This window comes from Macaca nemestrina, chromosome 12 (genome assembly GCF_043159975.1).
Source record: "Macaca nemestrina isolate mMacNem1 chromosome 12, mMacNem.hap1, whole genome shotgun sequence".
Taxonomy (NCBI): Eukaryota; Metazoa; Chordata; class Mammalia; order Primates; family Cercopithecidae; genus Macaca; species Macaca nemestrina.
Genome location: NC_092136.1, coordinates 94,293,091 through 94,308,337, shown reverse-complemented (window position 1 = coordinate 94,308,337; position 15,247 = coordinate 94,293,091). Strand labels below are relative to the sequence as shown.

Here is a 15,247-nt window from a genome sequence, read left to right as displayed (position 1 = left end):
ATAATTTTGTTCTTTTTCATGGCTGCATAGTGTTCTGTGTTATATATGTACCACCATTTTCTTTATCCAGTCCATATTGGTGGGAACTTAAGTTGATTCCATATCTTTGCTATTGTAAGTAAGTGCTGCAGTAAACATGAGTGCATGTGTCTTTTGGTAGAATGATTTCTTTTCCTTTGATGATATAGCCAGTAATGGGATTGCTGGGTCGAATGGTAGCTCTGTTTTAAGTTCTTTGAGAAATTTCCAAATGGCTTATAATGGCTGAACTAATTTACTTTCCAACACTGTATAAGCATTCCCTTTTCTTGACAACCTCACTAGCATCCGTTGTGTTTTGGCTTTTTAGTAATAGCCATTCTGACTGGTGTGAAATGGTATCATTGTGGTTTTGATTTACATTTCTCTGATGATTAGTGATGATAAGCACTTTTTCTTGTTTCTTGGCTGCTTTATATGTCTTCTTTGTAATATGCCTGTTCATGTCCTTTGCCCATTTTCTGATGAAGTTATTTGATTTTTCCTTACTGATTTATTTACATTCCTTTTAGATTCTTGACATCAGACCTTTGTTGGGTGCATATTTTGTGAATATTTTCTCCCATTCTGTAGGCGTGTTGTTTACTCTGTTGGTGGTTTCTTTTCTTTTCTTTTCTTTTCTTTTTGTGAGATGGAGTTTCGCTCTTGTTGCCTGGGCTGGGGTGCAACAGTGCGATCTCGGCTCACTGCAACCTCTGCCTCCCGGGTTCAAGCGATTCTCCTGCCTCAGCCTCCCGAGTAGCTGGGATTACAGGCGCCCGCCACCACGCCTGGCTCATGTTTTGAATCTTTAGTACAGACAGGGTTTCACCATGTTGGCCAGACTGGTCTCAAACTCCTGACCTTATGATCTGCCCCCCTCGGCCTCCCAAAGTGCTTGGATTACAGGTGTGAGCCACCGTGCCCGACCCGATAGTTTATTTTACTGTGCAGAAGCTCTTTAGTTTAATGAGGTTCTACTTGTCCGTTTGTGTTTTTGTTGCAATTGCTTTTGGGGATTTAACCAAAAATTATTTGGCAAGGCCGATGTCGAGAAGGGTATTTTCTTGGTTTTCTTCTAGGATTATTATAGTTTGAGGTCTTACTATTAAATCTTTAATTCATCTTGAGTTAATTTTTGTACCTGGTGAAAGGTAGGATCCATTTTCTTCTGCACATTGCTAGCCAGTTATCCTAGCACCATTTATTGAAGAAGGAGTCCTTTCCCCTTTGCTTGTTTTTGTCAGCATTGTCAAAGATCAGATGGCTGTAGATGTACAGCTTTATTTCTGAGTTCTCTGTTCTGTTCCATTGATCTGTGTCTCTTCTTGTACCAGTACCATATTGTTTTGGTTACTATAGCCCATAGTTCAAAGTTGGGTACTGTTATACTTCTGGCTTTGTTCTTTTTGCTTAGGGTTGCTTTGTCTATTTGGGTTCTTCTTTGGTTCCATGTGAATTTTAGAATAGTTTTTTTCTAATTCTGTGAAAAAATGACGTTAGTAGTTTGATAGGGATAGCGTTGAATCTGTGGGTAGCCCTGGGCAGTACGGCCATTTTAATGATACTGATTCTTCCAGTTCCTAAGCATGGAATGTTTTTGCATTTGTTTGTGTTATCTGTGATTTCTTTCAGCAGTGTTTCATAGTTCTCCTTGTAGAGATCTTTCACCTCCTTGGTTAGCCATATAGCTATGTATTTAATTTTTTTTGTGGCTATTGTAAATGGGATTGTGTTCTTGATTTGACTCTCAGCTTGAACGTTATTGGTGTATAGAAATTCTACTGACTTTTGTACACTTTTTTTTTTTAATTATTCTGAAACTTTGCTGAAGTCATTTATCAGTTCTAGGAGCCTTTTGGCAGAGTCTTTAGGGTTTTCCGGGTATAGAATCATATCATCAGCAAAGAGAGATAGTTTGACTTCTTCTTTTCCTGTTTGGATGCCTTTTCTTTCTTTCTCTTGCCTGATTGCTCTGGCTAGGACTTCCAGTACTATGTTGAATAGGAGTGGTGAGAGTGGGCATTCTTGTCTTTTTCCGGTTATCAGGGAGAATGGTTCTAGCTTTTGCTTGTTCAGCATGATGTTGGCTGTGTATTTTCATAGATGGCTCTTATTATTTTGAGGTATGTTCCTTCAGTGCCTAGTCTGTTGAGGGTTTTTATCATGAAGGGATGTTGGATTTTATCAAAAGCTTTTTGTGTGTCTGTTGAGGTGATCATAACGTTTTTGTTTTTAGTTCTGCTTTTGTGGTGAATCACATTTACGGATTTGCATATGTTGAATCATCCTTGTATCCCAAGGTTGTACTTGATCATGGTATATTAACTTTTTGATGTGCTGCTATATTTGGTTTGCTAGTTTCTTGAGGATTTTTGCATCTGTGTTCATCAAGGATATTGGACTGAAGTTTTCTTTGTTTTGTTGTATCTCTGCCAGATTTTGGTATCAGGCTGATGCTGGCTTCATAGAATGAGTTAGGGAGGAGTCCCCCTCAATTTTTTTGGAATAATTTCTGTAGGATTGGTACCAGTTCTTTGTATGTCTGATAGAATATGACTTGAATTCATGTAGTCCAGGGCATTTTTGGTTGGTCAGTTTTTTATTAGTTATTAATTTCAGAATTTATTATTGGTCTGTTCAGGTTTTCACTTTCTTCCTGGTTCAATCTTGGGAGGTTGTGTGTTTCGAGGGATTTATCCATTTCCTCTAGATTTTCTAATGTGTGTGAATAGTTGTTCGTAGTAGTCTCTAAAGATCTTTTGTATTTCTGTGGGGTCAGTTGTAATGTCATCTTTGTCATTTCTGATTGTACTTATTTGGATTGTCTCTTTTTTTCCTTTGTTAATCTAGCTAGCAGCCTATCAATTTTGTTTATTGTTTTAAAGAACCAATTCTTGATTTCATTGATCTTTGGTATGGATTTTTGCATCTCAGTTTTATTCAGTTCTTCTCTAATTTTAATTATTTCTTCTGCAAATTTTGGGGCTGGTTTGTTCTTTTATTTCTAGTTCCTCTGGGTACAATGTTAAATTGTTAATTTGATTTAAATTAACACATTAACAAATTAAATTGTTAATTTGATTCTCTTAATGAAGGCTTTTAGTTCTGTAAGTTTTCCTTTTAACAGTTTTAGCTGCATCCCTAAGATTTTGTAAGTCGTGATTCTATTTTCATTTTCATTAATGAAATTAATTTTATTAATTAATGAATGAATTTTTATTAATTTCAAAGAATTTTTTTTATTTCGGCCTTAATTTCATTATTGACCCAGGAGTTATCCAGGAATAAATTGTTTAAGTTCCATGTATTTGTGTAGTTTTGAGAGATCTTAATATTGATATCTCTTTTTATTGTACTGTAGTCCAAGAGTATACTTGGTATGATTTTTATTTTTTTGAATGTATTTAGACTTACTTTATGACTGAACACGTGATCTATCTTAGAATATGTTCTGTGTGTAGATGGGAAGAATTTGTATCCTTCCATTATTGGATGAAGTATTTTGTAGCTGTCAATTAGGTCTAATTGGTCAAGTGTCAAGTTTAAGTCCCAAATTTGTTAGTTTTCTGCCTGGATGGTCTTTCTAACACTGTCAGTGGGGTGTTGAAGCCTCCCACTATTATTCTGTTGCTATCTGAGTCTTTTTTTAGGTTAAGAAGTACTTGATTTATGAATTTGGGCATGTATATATTTGGCATAATTAGATCTTCCTGTAGAATCAAACCCTTTATCATTATTTAATGCCTTTCTTTGTCCCTTTTTACTGTTGGTTGGTTTAAAGTCTGTTATATCTGATAAAAGAATTGCGACTCCTGCTCTTTTTTGTTTTTTATTGCATGTTAGTTCTCCATTCCTTTACTTTGAGCCTGTGTGTGTCGTTACATGTGAAATGGGTCTCTTGATGACAGCAATCAGGTCTTGTCCTTTTATCCAACTTTTCACTGTATTCCTTTTAAGTAAGGACATTTAGTCAATTTATATTCAGAGTTAGTATTGATATATGAGATTTCAATCCTGCCATCGTATTGTTAGCTGGTTTTGTAGACTTGATTATGTAGTTGCTTTATAATGTCTCTAAGCTACGTGCTTAGTGTATTTTTGTGGTAGTAGGTGGTGTTTTTTTGTTTCCATGTTTAGCACTCTCTTAAGGACCTCTTGTAAGGCTGATCTAGTTGTAATGAATTCCTCAGCATTTGCTTGCCTGAGAAGGATTTTATTTCTCCTTTGCTTATGAAGCTTAGTTTGGTAGGATATGAAATTCTTGGTTAGAATTTCTTTTTTAAGGATGCTGAATATAGGTCCCCAATCTCTTGTGGCTTGTAAGGTTTTTGCCGAGATGTCCACTGGTAGCCTGATGGGGTTCTCTTTGTAAGTGACTGACCCTTCTGTCTAGCTGCCTTTAAGATCTTTTCTTTCCTGTTGACTTTGGTGAATCTCGTGACTGTGTGCCTTGGGGATGGCCATCTTATATAATGTCTCATAGGAATTCTCTATATTTCTTAATTTGCATGTCAACCTTTCTAGCAAGATTGGAGAAATTTTTCTGGACTATAGCCTCAAATATGTTTTCCATATTGCTTATTCTGTCTCCTCTCTCAGGAATGCCAATGAGTCATAGATTTTGCCTCTACATAATCTCATATTTCTGATTTTTTTTTCATTCTTCTTCCTTCTTTTTCTTTATTTTTCTCTGACCAAGTTGATTTGAAGAACTGATTTTCAAGCTCTGAGATTCTTTCCTCAGCTTGGTCTGTTCTGCTGTTAATACTTTCAGTTGTATTATGACATTCTTGTAGTGAATTTATCAATTCCAGAAGTTCAGTATGGTTCTTTCTTAAAACGGCTATTTTGTCTTTCAGCTCTTGGATTATTTTACTGGATTCATTGGATTGGGTTTTAGCTTTCTCCTGAATCTTGATGAGCTTCCCTGCCATCCAGATTCCGAATTCTATGTCTGTCATTTCAGTAATTTCAATCTGGTTAAGAACTATTGTTGGTGAACCAGCAGGCTCATTTGGAAGTAAGGGGACATTTCTGGCTTTTGGAATTGCCAGAATTCTTGCACTGATTCTTTCTCATGTTAGAGGGCTATTATTCCTTTAACTGCAGTGTAAGTTGAGTATATTCAGTAGGCCTTGTTTCTGGGTGCTTTCAGAGGGCCACAGCTCTATATAGATCTTTACCGTGGCTAGATTCTTGCCCTGGGTGTCACAGAAATGTATATTGGCGAATTATTTTGTTATAATTTTGGCTGTGATCCGGTAGCTGGCAGTTAACATTAATGTCCAGCGGATAGGCTCTTACTCAGCTGCATATTTCTTTTGTATTTCTGTGTGTTCGCAGCCGTGCTCTGTGGTGGGGATGGGGAGAGAGATGACCACTCACAAGGGCCACTTCTGGGCCATGAATGAGGCCCCTCCTATCACTGGCACCACACCTGCATTACTGTTGTTTGGTGTCTTGGGTTGCAGGGCTCCCTCAGACAGAGGCCATGGCTGCCAGACAGGCCACACCCTTCCCAGACCAGCACTGTGGAGGAAGGCATGTCCATTCCTGCACTGGCCCACGAACCCACATGTCTCACTCCTGTCAGTGTTCTGAAAGTGGGATTTCTCTCCAACTTGAGTGCCAGCAGCCCAAGCTGTGTGCTGTAGCCCTGTAGCACTGGGACCAGCCTGTGGCTCCATCGTTCGGACCCTCAGGTCAGGCACCAGCAATCTGAAATGCTCCCAGGCTACCAGGAAGGTACTTAGGTGAAGCCACCAGCAAAAACAAGGCTGGGCAGCAGAGGCTGCCCTGTGCACACATTCCTGCAGGGCAGCTTGGCAAGGGCCCTGGAAGGGGCTGTAGCGGAGGAGGGCCTGCAGAACAGGTGTTTCTCTGTCCCACAGGGAAGCTGGCCCCACTCTGTCCTGCCCCAGCATTCAGGTGGGGCAACTCCTACTCGAAGGGAAATAAGAAGTCTTGGGGGATGGGCGCCTACGGCCACCTTCTGCTGCAGCTCCCTTGCGTGTAAAAACCCCTGGGCTCCATGCATTCTGGAGCTCTGTCTCTGCCTACTGTTTGGGCAGATCCCCCGCCAGTTGAAATGTCTCCAGGGGGCATGGAATCTTGTAGCTAGGATCTCTGAGGTCCATAGTGAGAGTGGACTGCCCCATTGTCCATTCACTCATCCCGTCCTAGGAGCCTTTCAAGGCCAAGAACCAGCCTTGGCAATGGGCAACCCCCCCACAAGGTTCCCAGCATCCTACCTCTTCAGCTTCCAGTTCATATCACCTCTCTATCAACTCTTGGTGTTTTTTCTCCAAAGATCTGCTCAAAATATGTTGTCTTACTCGATATTTTGGTCTTTATCAGTGGCAGTGGTGCTTCTTGGCCCTGTCTAATTGGCCATCTTGTCCTTCTTCCACTAAAAATTATTTTTAAAAATAGTTTCAGGTCGGGCGCAGTGACTCACGCCTGTAATCCCAGCACTTTGGGAGGCTGAGGCAGGCGGATCACCTGAGGTAGGAGTTCGAGACCAGCCTGACCAATATGGAGAAACCCCATCTCTACTAAAAATACAAAATTAGCCAGGCACGTTGGCACATGCCTGTAATCCCAACTACTCGGGAGGCTGAGGCAGGAGAATTGCTTGAACCCGCGAGGTGGAGGTTGTGGTGAGCTGAGATTGCACCATTGCACTTCAGCCTGGGCAACAAGAGCAAAACTCCATCTCAAAAAAAAAGTAGTTTCATTGATAACCTTCCTTTGAACTATAGTTAATGTTAAGAATTAAGAAGTAGCTTTGTTGAGTGTCCATCAATGTAATTACCTCAGATATAAAAGTCCTGTAGATTTTTAAAATATGATATTCACTCAGCTCTTATTTGCCCAGTTAACAGTGGGATCAGAATTTTTTTAGCTTCTTCCATTTACTTATAGTTGGAGAGATGATGATGATGATGATGATGATGATGATGATGATGATATCTCAAGAGCTTTTAATATTACTTTAATGAATATTTATTAAGTACTCACTATATACTCTACAAGTGTCATGTAGAGGGGGGCACATGGTGGTAATTTCATGACATGGAGGTATTCAGGCATTGTCTGAAATGTTCTCTGGGAGGATGTCTGGAAAAAACTCCAATTCCAGATCATGTCTGCAACCATGATATCTCCTCCACCATGAATGAGGAGGAGGAGGAAGAGGAAGAATTATAAGTCAGGACTTGCCTCTTGCCTTTATTAATTTGCTGTTTCAATTAAGTTTAAATAAAACTACATGACTGAAGGATACTGCCCTTCCCCTTTCCTTCATGGCTACCATTTGAAGGGCCTTTGCTCGTTTTTGTTGAATTGCTTGAAGGTGTTTCTCTTAGGCCCATCAACCCTTTCATTTATTTTTTTTTATTTAAAAAATTGTTAATTGTAGCAAAAGCGTAACATAAAACTAACCATTATTAAGTGTACAGTTCAGTAGTGTTAAATAGATCCATATTAAACAGATCTTTAGTACTTTTTCATTTTGCAAAATTGAAAATCTGTATCCCTGAAATAGCAAGTCTCCGTTTCCCCATCTTCATCCCCTGGTAACTACCATTCCACTTTCTCTTTCTATGAATTCAACTACTCTAGGTACTTCATATAAGTAGAATCATAGAGTATTTGCCTTTTTGTGACTGGCTTATTTCACATAGCCTAAGTTCCTGAAGGTTTATCTATGTTGTAGCCTGTGACTTACGCCTTTCATTTTTAGCTTTGGCTGCTGCTGCCATGTTCCCTATATTTCAGCTGTGGTTTAAAACAGCTTGAGAGGACTCAACTCCGGCAGCCAAGAAAAATGGCAGCAAGAGCTCATTCTACCTATTAAATACTAACAAGTTGCTTCCAGGAGGGAAGTGAGCAATTATTGTTTGTTTATTCCAGAACATCTGGATATACATGTGGTTATATGTTACAGTTAAAAATTTGTATACTAGTTCATGTTAACTGCAAAGACAAACTATTAGCAAATTATCTATTAGACTTCATTTGGATTTGTCTCTGGTTTATTTAAGTTTTGCCTTTATAGTAGCAGAAAACGAATCAATAAATGCAAATGAATTTATATTTCTTAAGGCATCCATTTCTCACCAGAGATAGTTAATTTAGCTAACATTTGGAAGTGCTGATACCACCAACAAAGCCTAGCATCAAATAATTTCTTTTTTTAATGTCTTAAACACAAATTAAAAATTTACAAACAAATTTGCTTTCTTTTCTGAATATTTATAGAATACATAAGAATTGGTTTTATGTTGTCTTCATAAAATTGTATAATTGGGCTTATCTGAGGTTTGTTTTCATTCTCTTTAATTAAATTATTAGTTAATATCTCATATTCCTATTTATTCTTACCATGCATACAATCTGTAGCCCATTGGCATGGGAACTCTTGAAATACTGCATGTATTTCTTTTTTTATCCAAAAAACTATTTGAAAGCTTGCTTTGCTAGGTTGTTTTTTACATGAGTGTGAGAGTAGCTAGCTATTTCTAGCATTAAATGGGTAATGGGAAATAAAAATTACAGCTCTTTCTGAGTTAGATCTCCATGTGGCTTCATTATTTTTTTACTGTGAATTTCCAGAAGAGTAGATGCAACTGTAATAAAATGTAAATGAGAAAATCTATTCAAAAACCAAATATAAAATGACTTGAGGAATTTTTTTTCTGGTTTACCTATACTTCATTTGTCTTTATTAAGGTTAGTGAGAGAAATGCGTGTGGTTTATATTGTAGATACATGCACACACAGCAGGATAAATTTTCATTTTAATGCCAATTAAGAATTTAATTGTACTTACATATTTCACAGTTATAAAGGAAATAGAAAAATAAAGTCTACCCCATGTGAAATGACTCTCACTGGTATTGTTTTGCCCATAAGAACTTCTGTCTTGTTTCAGTGAAGCAAGGAACAATCACTAATACAACATTTGTATCTCATTTCAGGATGATGATGATGATCCTTTTATGAACACTAGTTCTTTAAGAAGAAATAGAAGATAATATATTTAATGGCACTGAGAAACATGCAAGATACAGGAAAAATCAAAATGTTACAAGCTAAGAGTTTACAGTTTAAGATTTTTAAGTATTGTTTCCTGAGCATGACTCCATAAGTAAGAAATTTCTAGCTCAAGGACATATACAGTAGCATTGATTCACCTTGTTTTTTTAACCTGGTTGTTATAGTAAGAGCTTTGTTTCAGTATCATTCTTGAGTAAAGATTAAAATAAAGCTACCATTTTACATTTCTGCTTCATGATCAAAAACTATGTCAGTATTTTAATATGGTTACATTTAGCCAAAGTTGAGAGAAAGAGCTTATAAAATTTAACTTCTTCGTAATTTTAGTAATTTCCTAGAGGTTCCGGGTTTCCTGAAAGTAAAACAATTTATGTGAACCTGTGCCTAAATTCACTGTTTGTTAATATGTATGTTTTTTTCTAATGCTTCTTAAAAGACTAAATGATTAGATGTACCTAATAGTTTGAACAGATATGTTCTTATTTAAAAGAGTAGAATAACCTATCAGAATTACTGAGTTTTTTATTCCAGTTGTAGCAAAGATTTCAAAAGATTATGTTCCCATTAAGTGGTAGTAATTTCCTTTATTGTTCTGTATCCTTAATGGTGTTCTCTGTCTCTCTCTCCCCCATTTCCCCCTCTCCCTTTCTCCTGTTCTTTTTCTTCTCTTTCATACATATGTGTGTGCCTATTTCTAGGAGGAAAAGGGTTAAAAATTGTTTTAAACTACATCCTGAAAATATTAAAGAATTTGTTTTAGGTAGCGTGGTCAGCTGAACCTTACAGTAAAGTATAGAAATATATTTAATGTGGAATGTCAATTCCAGGATTTCTCATTAACAATTTTTATCTTAACTTTGGTTCCTGTGAAACATTTCTGAATGGGTAATTCCAGAAGTCTTAGTAGCTCATGTTAAGTTTATGTTTTTTACTTGTTTTCAGGGAGAAATAAGAATTAGGTATCTTCAGATTTAAGTTAAATAATCCCAATCTTCTTCATAATACTCTGTAAAAAGATCCCTGAGATTATTCCTTCTTTTAGTCTTATGCAACAGCTTTACTTTAAAATTCTGTAAGGAAGTTATAGATCTTGGGAGTACAACAGCCCGACGACATTTCTTCATAGGTAGAAACAAATACTTGAGTCATTGATACTCATGACCGTTAGAATAGTCATACCTGGAATGTGTCAAATTATAAGAGACAGATGTTTGGTTAGTGGCTGCCTCATATACCACTTTTGAAGAGACCTAAGTCAAAACTTGCAATATAACATTCTATTGACTTTCTTAAAAATATTTTTTCTGTACCTAACTTGAGCATAAGGGTTATTTGAGCAAGTACCATTAACTTAGTGGAAGGCATTGTCCTGTGAAATATTCTCAGGCAGATCTGCCCACATCTTTATTGCACTTGAAATTTAATATTTCTAGTATTTGATCAAAGCAGAGGGTTCAGTCAGGGGAGAGCAGTGCTGTCCATGAGGGAGTGGAAGCTACCAGGGCAGGCAGTGTCTGGGTGATACTGTGCTACCTACGCCTGCACAAGCCATGCTGGCTCAGACTGAGCTGTGGGCCACATCAGCTAGTGGCTCTTCTCATGCATCAGTTAGGGGGGTCTGGATGAGAGTAATAGTGAGGGAATGGTCACTAAAGTATCCTGACAAGTTCCTAGGAAAAAAGGAATAGGCTTTTTTCCTTTAAAAAAAAAAATTGCTCTTGGCTGTGAAAAGAGGTACTAAATGTGATTCACTTCACCACTAAGGAAAGTGATGTCATAGCAGTTAGAGAGGGTGAAAAATCTCTCCAACTAATTCAGGTCATTTTGTGAATAGTATGTATCAAGCCCTGAAAATATGGTAAATAAAACGTGACAGGGAAGCCTTTCTTTGATTGAATATTGTTACATAGTTAAATGTGCTATATATCCTTAATATTTTATATTGATGTTGCAAATCGGTTGGTTTTGGGGGAGTTTCATTTTTTGTTTCTAACAATTTTCAGACCTGTTGGTATAGGAGTGTAGAGGTCTTTCAGATGATTTGAAAGCAGCTGCATTTGCTCTTGGAGGCTTTGGGGGAGCAGGAATGCAAATATTCAGAGGAAAACATCTGTAGGGAATTCTTCTGTTGCTTACCAAAGAATAAATATCTTTCTGGTGTTTTGTTTCCTATCATAAAAATACAACAGTGCATTTACAAGGTTAAAGATTCCTCGAAGTTCTAGGAAATTCTAGAAAATATAAGTGGTGCTTAGAAAATTCAAGCATTTAGGAATGTGACCTTCTAATTCAGGTACGTGAAAGACTTTTTTCCCCAAACTTTTAAAAGTAGGAAATACAATAAATACAGAAAAGTCATATGGTTGAATAAATTATTATAAAGTGAGCACTGATAGAATCCCTATACAGGTCAAGAAATAGCGCACTGTCCTGGACCCCCATTATATTTTCTCCTTTCTGGGTAACCAGCCCTGACTTCTGTAATTTAAAAGCTCCTACTTTTGCCACAAGGTGGTGCTTCTGCCATTACATGCAGTTAGGAGGATGCAACTGCAAATCTAAAATTAGGAAGTTAGTGTAGTTGCAATAAACTTAGAACATATGCATTAATACTAAACCTATACAGTAATACCATAATTAGCCCTCTAATGATGTAAATTGCTTTACTTAGGAATTTCATTTGGTTTAGCCTGTTTTGGAATTTACCAGCTTGATAAATTTTGCATATCAAGGTTTATAAAGAAAAGGAAAATTTTATGTTTTCATAAAGAGAAAGATCCATTCTTAGAAAAAAAACTGAGTAAAAAGTATCTCAGTGGGCTGGGCATGGTGGCCCACGCCTTTAATCCCAGCACTTTGGGAGACCAAGGCAGGTAGATCACCTGAGGTTAGGAGTTCGAGACCAGCCTGACCAACATGGTGAAACCTCGTCTCTACTAAAAATACAAAAAATTAGCCGGGCATGGTGGCATGTGCCTGTAATCCTAGCTACTCAGGAGGCTGAGGCAGGAGAATCGCTGAACCCAGGAGGCGGAGATTGCAGTGAACCAAGATTGCGCCATTGCACTCCAGCCTGGGCAACAAGAGCGAAACTCAGTCTCAAAAAAAAAAAAACCCTCAATGTAAAATATCTTATTTGGAAATATAGAATTTAAAAGCAACTTTCCCCCAAAGTAATCTGATGTCCTTTTTGTATCTGTCATATATTTAATTCATAGTATTTTGTGTTTTTTTTTAAAGCTAACTAGCACTAAGATCATTATAGAAGTTTGGTGTAATAAAGATTTGGGTTTTTCAGCCCAGTGAGTTTCCATATTCTTGAATGAAAAAGATCCACATTTCATCATTTGCCTGTTTCACTTTCTTTTAGTACTTTTGAACTTAGTTTGGTCAGAAAATACTAGAATTTTAGTTTGATCTAAAGAACCAGCTTACATAACTTGCTATTGCAATGTACATTTGTATGTTTTTGGTGTGTCAAATAACTGGATCTGATTTTAGCTCTTTTTAAGTGGTAAAAACAATGCATTTTTATTCTTCAAATTCAGACATTGAATACATATTAAAATGTGTATGCTTACCTGTCATCTTCTCCCTATCAACAATTAGGAACATGTTTCTCCAATTACTGTTGGCACGACTACCAAGAAAAATTGTTGAATTAGAACCCCAGCGCCGGGCATGGTGGCTCATGCCTGTGATCTTTGGGAGGCCAAGGCAGGCGGATCATCTGTTAGGAGTTTGAGACCAGCCTGGCCAACATGGTGAAACCCCAACTCTACTAAAAAGACAAAAATTAGCTAGGCATGGTGGTGAGTGCCTATAATCCCAACTACTCAGGAGGCTGAGGCAGGAGAATCACTTGAACCTGGGAGTTGGAGGTTGCAGTGAGCCAGTATCACGCCATTGCACTCCAGCCTGAGCGAAAGAGCAAGACTCTGTCTCAATCAGTCAGTCAATCAATAAAAACCCCAGATTGTATAGCTACATATTTTAGTCCCCTTATCAAAGTATATGTTCTCCTTGGTACTTATTTTGATATTCTGATTTTTCTACATATGCTTTATCAACCTCTTAATTAAACCATCATTGTCTATTTTGAGAGATAACTGCACTGCTTCCCATTGTGTGTTTTAAATGTTGTTCTTCAGTTTGAGTCAAATAAAAGGATATTTAATCTATGGTGCCTTGACATTAAAAGTGGTAAAGTGATTTTTAAAGGGCTCTTGGCTGGTTGTTGCACATTATGGCTGATTAACAGCAGACATTTAATGGATATTAGGCTGGTTGGCCCATGCAAACTTTCTTCTGCCTCTGAGCCACTGTGTAGTCAAGATGGGTCACGTACAAATACCCAAAACTAGTGCATAAGTGCCCTTGATCACAGTGCCTGTTTAATATCAATACCAAGTGTTTCGTGTTTATATTTTATGTAAAAACCAGAATTTTCTACACAGAAGCTTATAACTGCAGTCTTCCTGTTAGTGCATTTGAACTGATTGCAAGGTATATCTGACTTTGAGTACATTTTGCTAGAGGCAAAAGGCCATTGCTTAATAGGCTGAGAGGCCCAACTGCATTTCCATTGGTTCTTGGGTAGTCTAGAAATGAAGGCATATGAACTGAAGGCATCCATTTTACACTCATTAAAGTGTTTTACCATAAACAATGAGATAAATAAGTAAACCCATCATAGGTATACCTGAAAGTTTCTAGTGGTTTATCATTCCAATACTGATTTCTGAAATTTTCAGTAGTTTTAAGTCCAGATTATATTTTTAAAACTTGAAATAGTATCAACTTTACAGAAATTTGCAAGAATAATGGAGAACTTTTTATCCTTTTTTCAGATTCACCAATTTTTGACATTTTTGTCATTTAAAAAATTCTATATGTACATATATGTATATGTTATATACATATATTTTCATATCAAATGTGAACACACACATACAATTTCTTAATCTTTTGTCAGTAGGTTGGAATGCCATGTTCCTTTACTCTTTAATACTTCAGTGTATGTTCCGTAGGAACAAGAATATCCTCTTATATATATCCTTTTATAACCACCATACTGTTCATCTACAGCCCATTTTCCAATTTTGTTATTTGTTCTAATACTTCCCTTATATAGCATATTTTTCTCTCTATTCTAGGATTTAGTTTTATTTTGTGAATATGTAGAGTATCAATGTGCTTCCTGAAGTCTAAATCATTCAAATGCACACTCAAGTCTTACTCCCTTCCCTATTCCTTTCATCCCTTTTTGCCCCACCCATTGTAGGTAACCAATTTCATTTTTGTTTATTCTTTCTGCCAAAATATGCAGATTTGTACATTTTTTCATGTCCCCTATTTTCATACATAAAAGGTTTTATGCTATATATACTCTTTTTATCTGAACATTATGTCCTACAAACTACTCCATGTCATTTTACGGAGATCTTCCTTACTTTTTTATAGCCTCGTGGTACTCCATTGAGTTTAAATGCCATAATTTATTCTGTCCTCCTATACTTGTGCCTTTTGGTGGTTCTGATATTTACAATTACAAATAATACTGCAATGCTAATACTAGTATTTTTAATACTGCAATACTAATACTAGTATTTAAAAATTTTTAGAAGTGTTATCTTCAGAGTAAATTCCTGGAAGTATGATTATTCAGTAAAAGAGTAAATGTACATGTAGTTTTGTTAGGTGTTGCCAAGTTCCTTTTCATAAAAGTTGTATTCCCACCAACAATGCGTGAACTGTTTATAGCCTCACCATCAGAAGAATGTGTTGTCGTCAAATTTTTTATTGTTTGCCAAACTGATGGACAAGAAATGGCATCTTAGTGTAATTATAATTTGCATTTCTCTTATGAATTAAGTTGAATTTGTAAAAATTCGTTTAAGGTACATTTTTACATCCATTTTTGGTGAATTGCTCATGTGTCTTACTCATTTATCTAGAATGTCTGGTCCCCTTTTTCTTCATTCAATATAAAAAATATTTTAAAAATATTAGATATTAACCCTTTGTCTATGATATATTGTAAAATTTTTTCCCAAGTTCTTGTTTGTATTTTTATTTTGCTTATGGTGGTTTTTTTGCCGTGCAACTGTTTGTTTTTAATGTAGTCAGATTTATCTGGTTTTGTATCTGGACTTTTATTGTATAA

General features: G+C 36.7%; 1 protein-coding gene across 5 annotated transcripts in view; it reads left to right on the top strand.

Annotated features, from left to right (window-relative positions):
- The window catches only part of MRE11 (MRE11 homolog, double strand break repair nuclease), an 80,961-nt gene extending 68,763 nt beyond the window's left edge, over nucleotides 1-12,198 (top strand). For all 5 annotated transcript variants that reach the window (XM_011745851.2, XM_071075474.1, XM_011745852.3 and 2 more), the window contains exon 20: nucleotides 9,003-12,198. In XM_011745851.2, the coding sequence (XP_011744153.2) occupies nucleotides 9,003-9,059 (57 nt within the window). In that variant the 3' untranslated portion in view covers nucleotides 9,060-12,198. The remainder of the gene's footprint in view (nucleotides 1-9,002) is intronic.
- The last annotated feature ends 3,049 nt before the right edge of the window (nucleotides 12,199-15,247 follow it).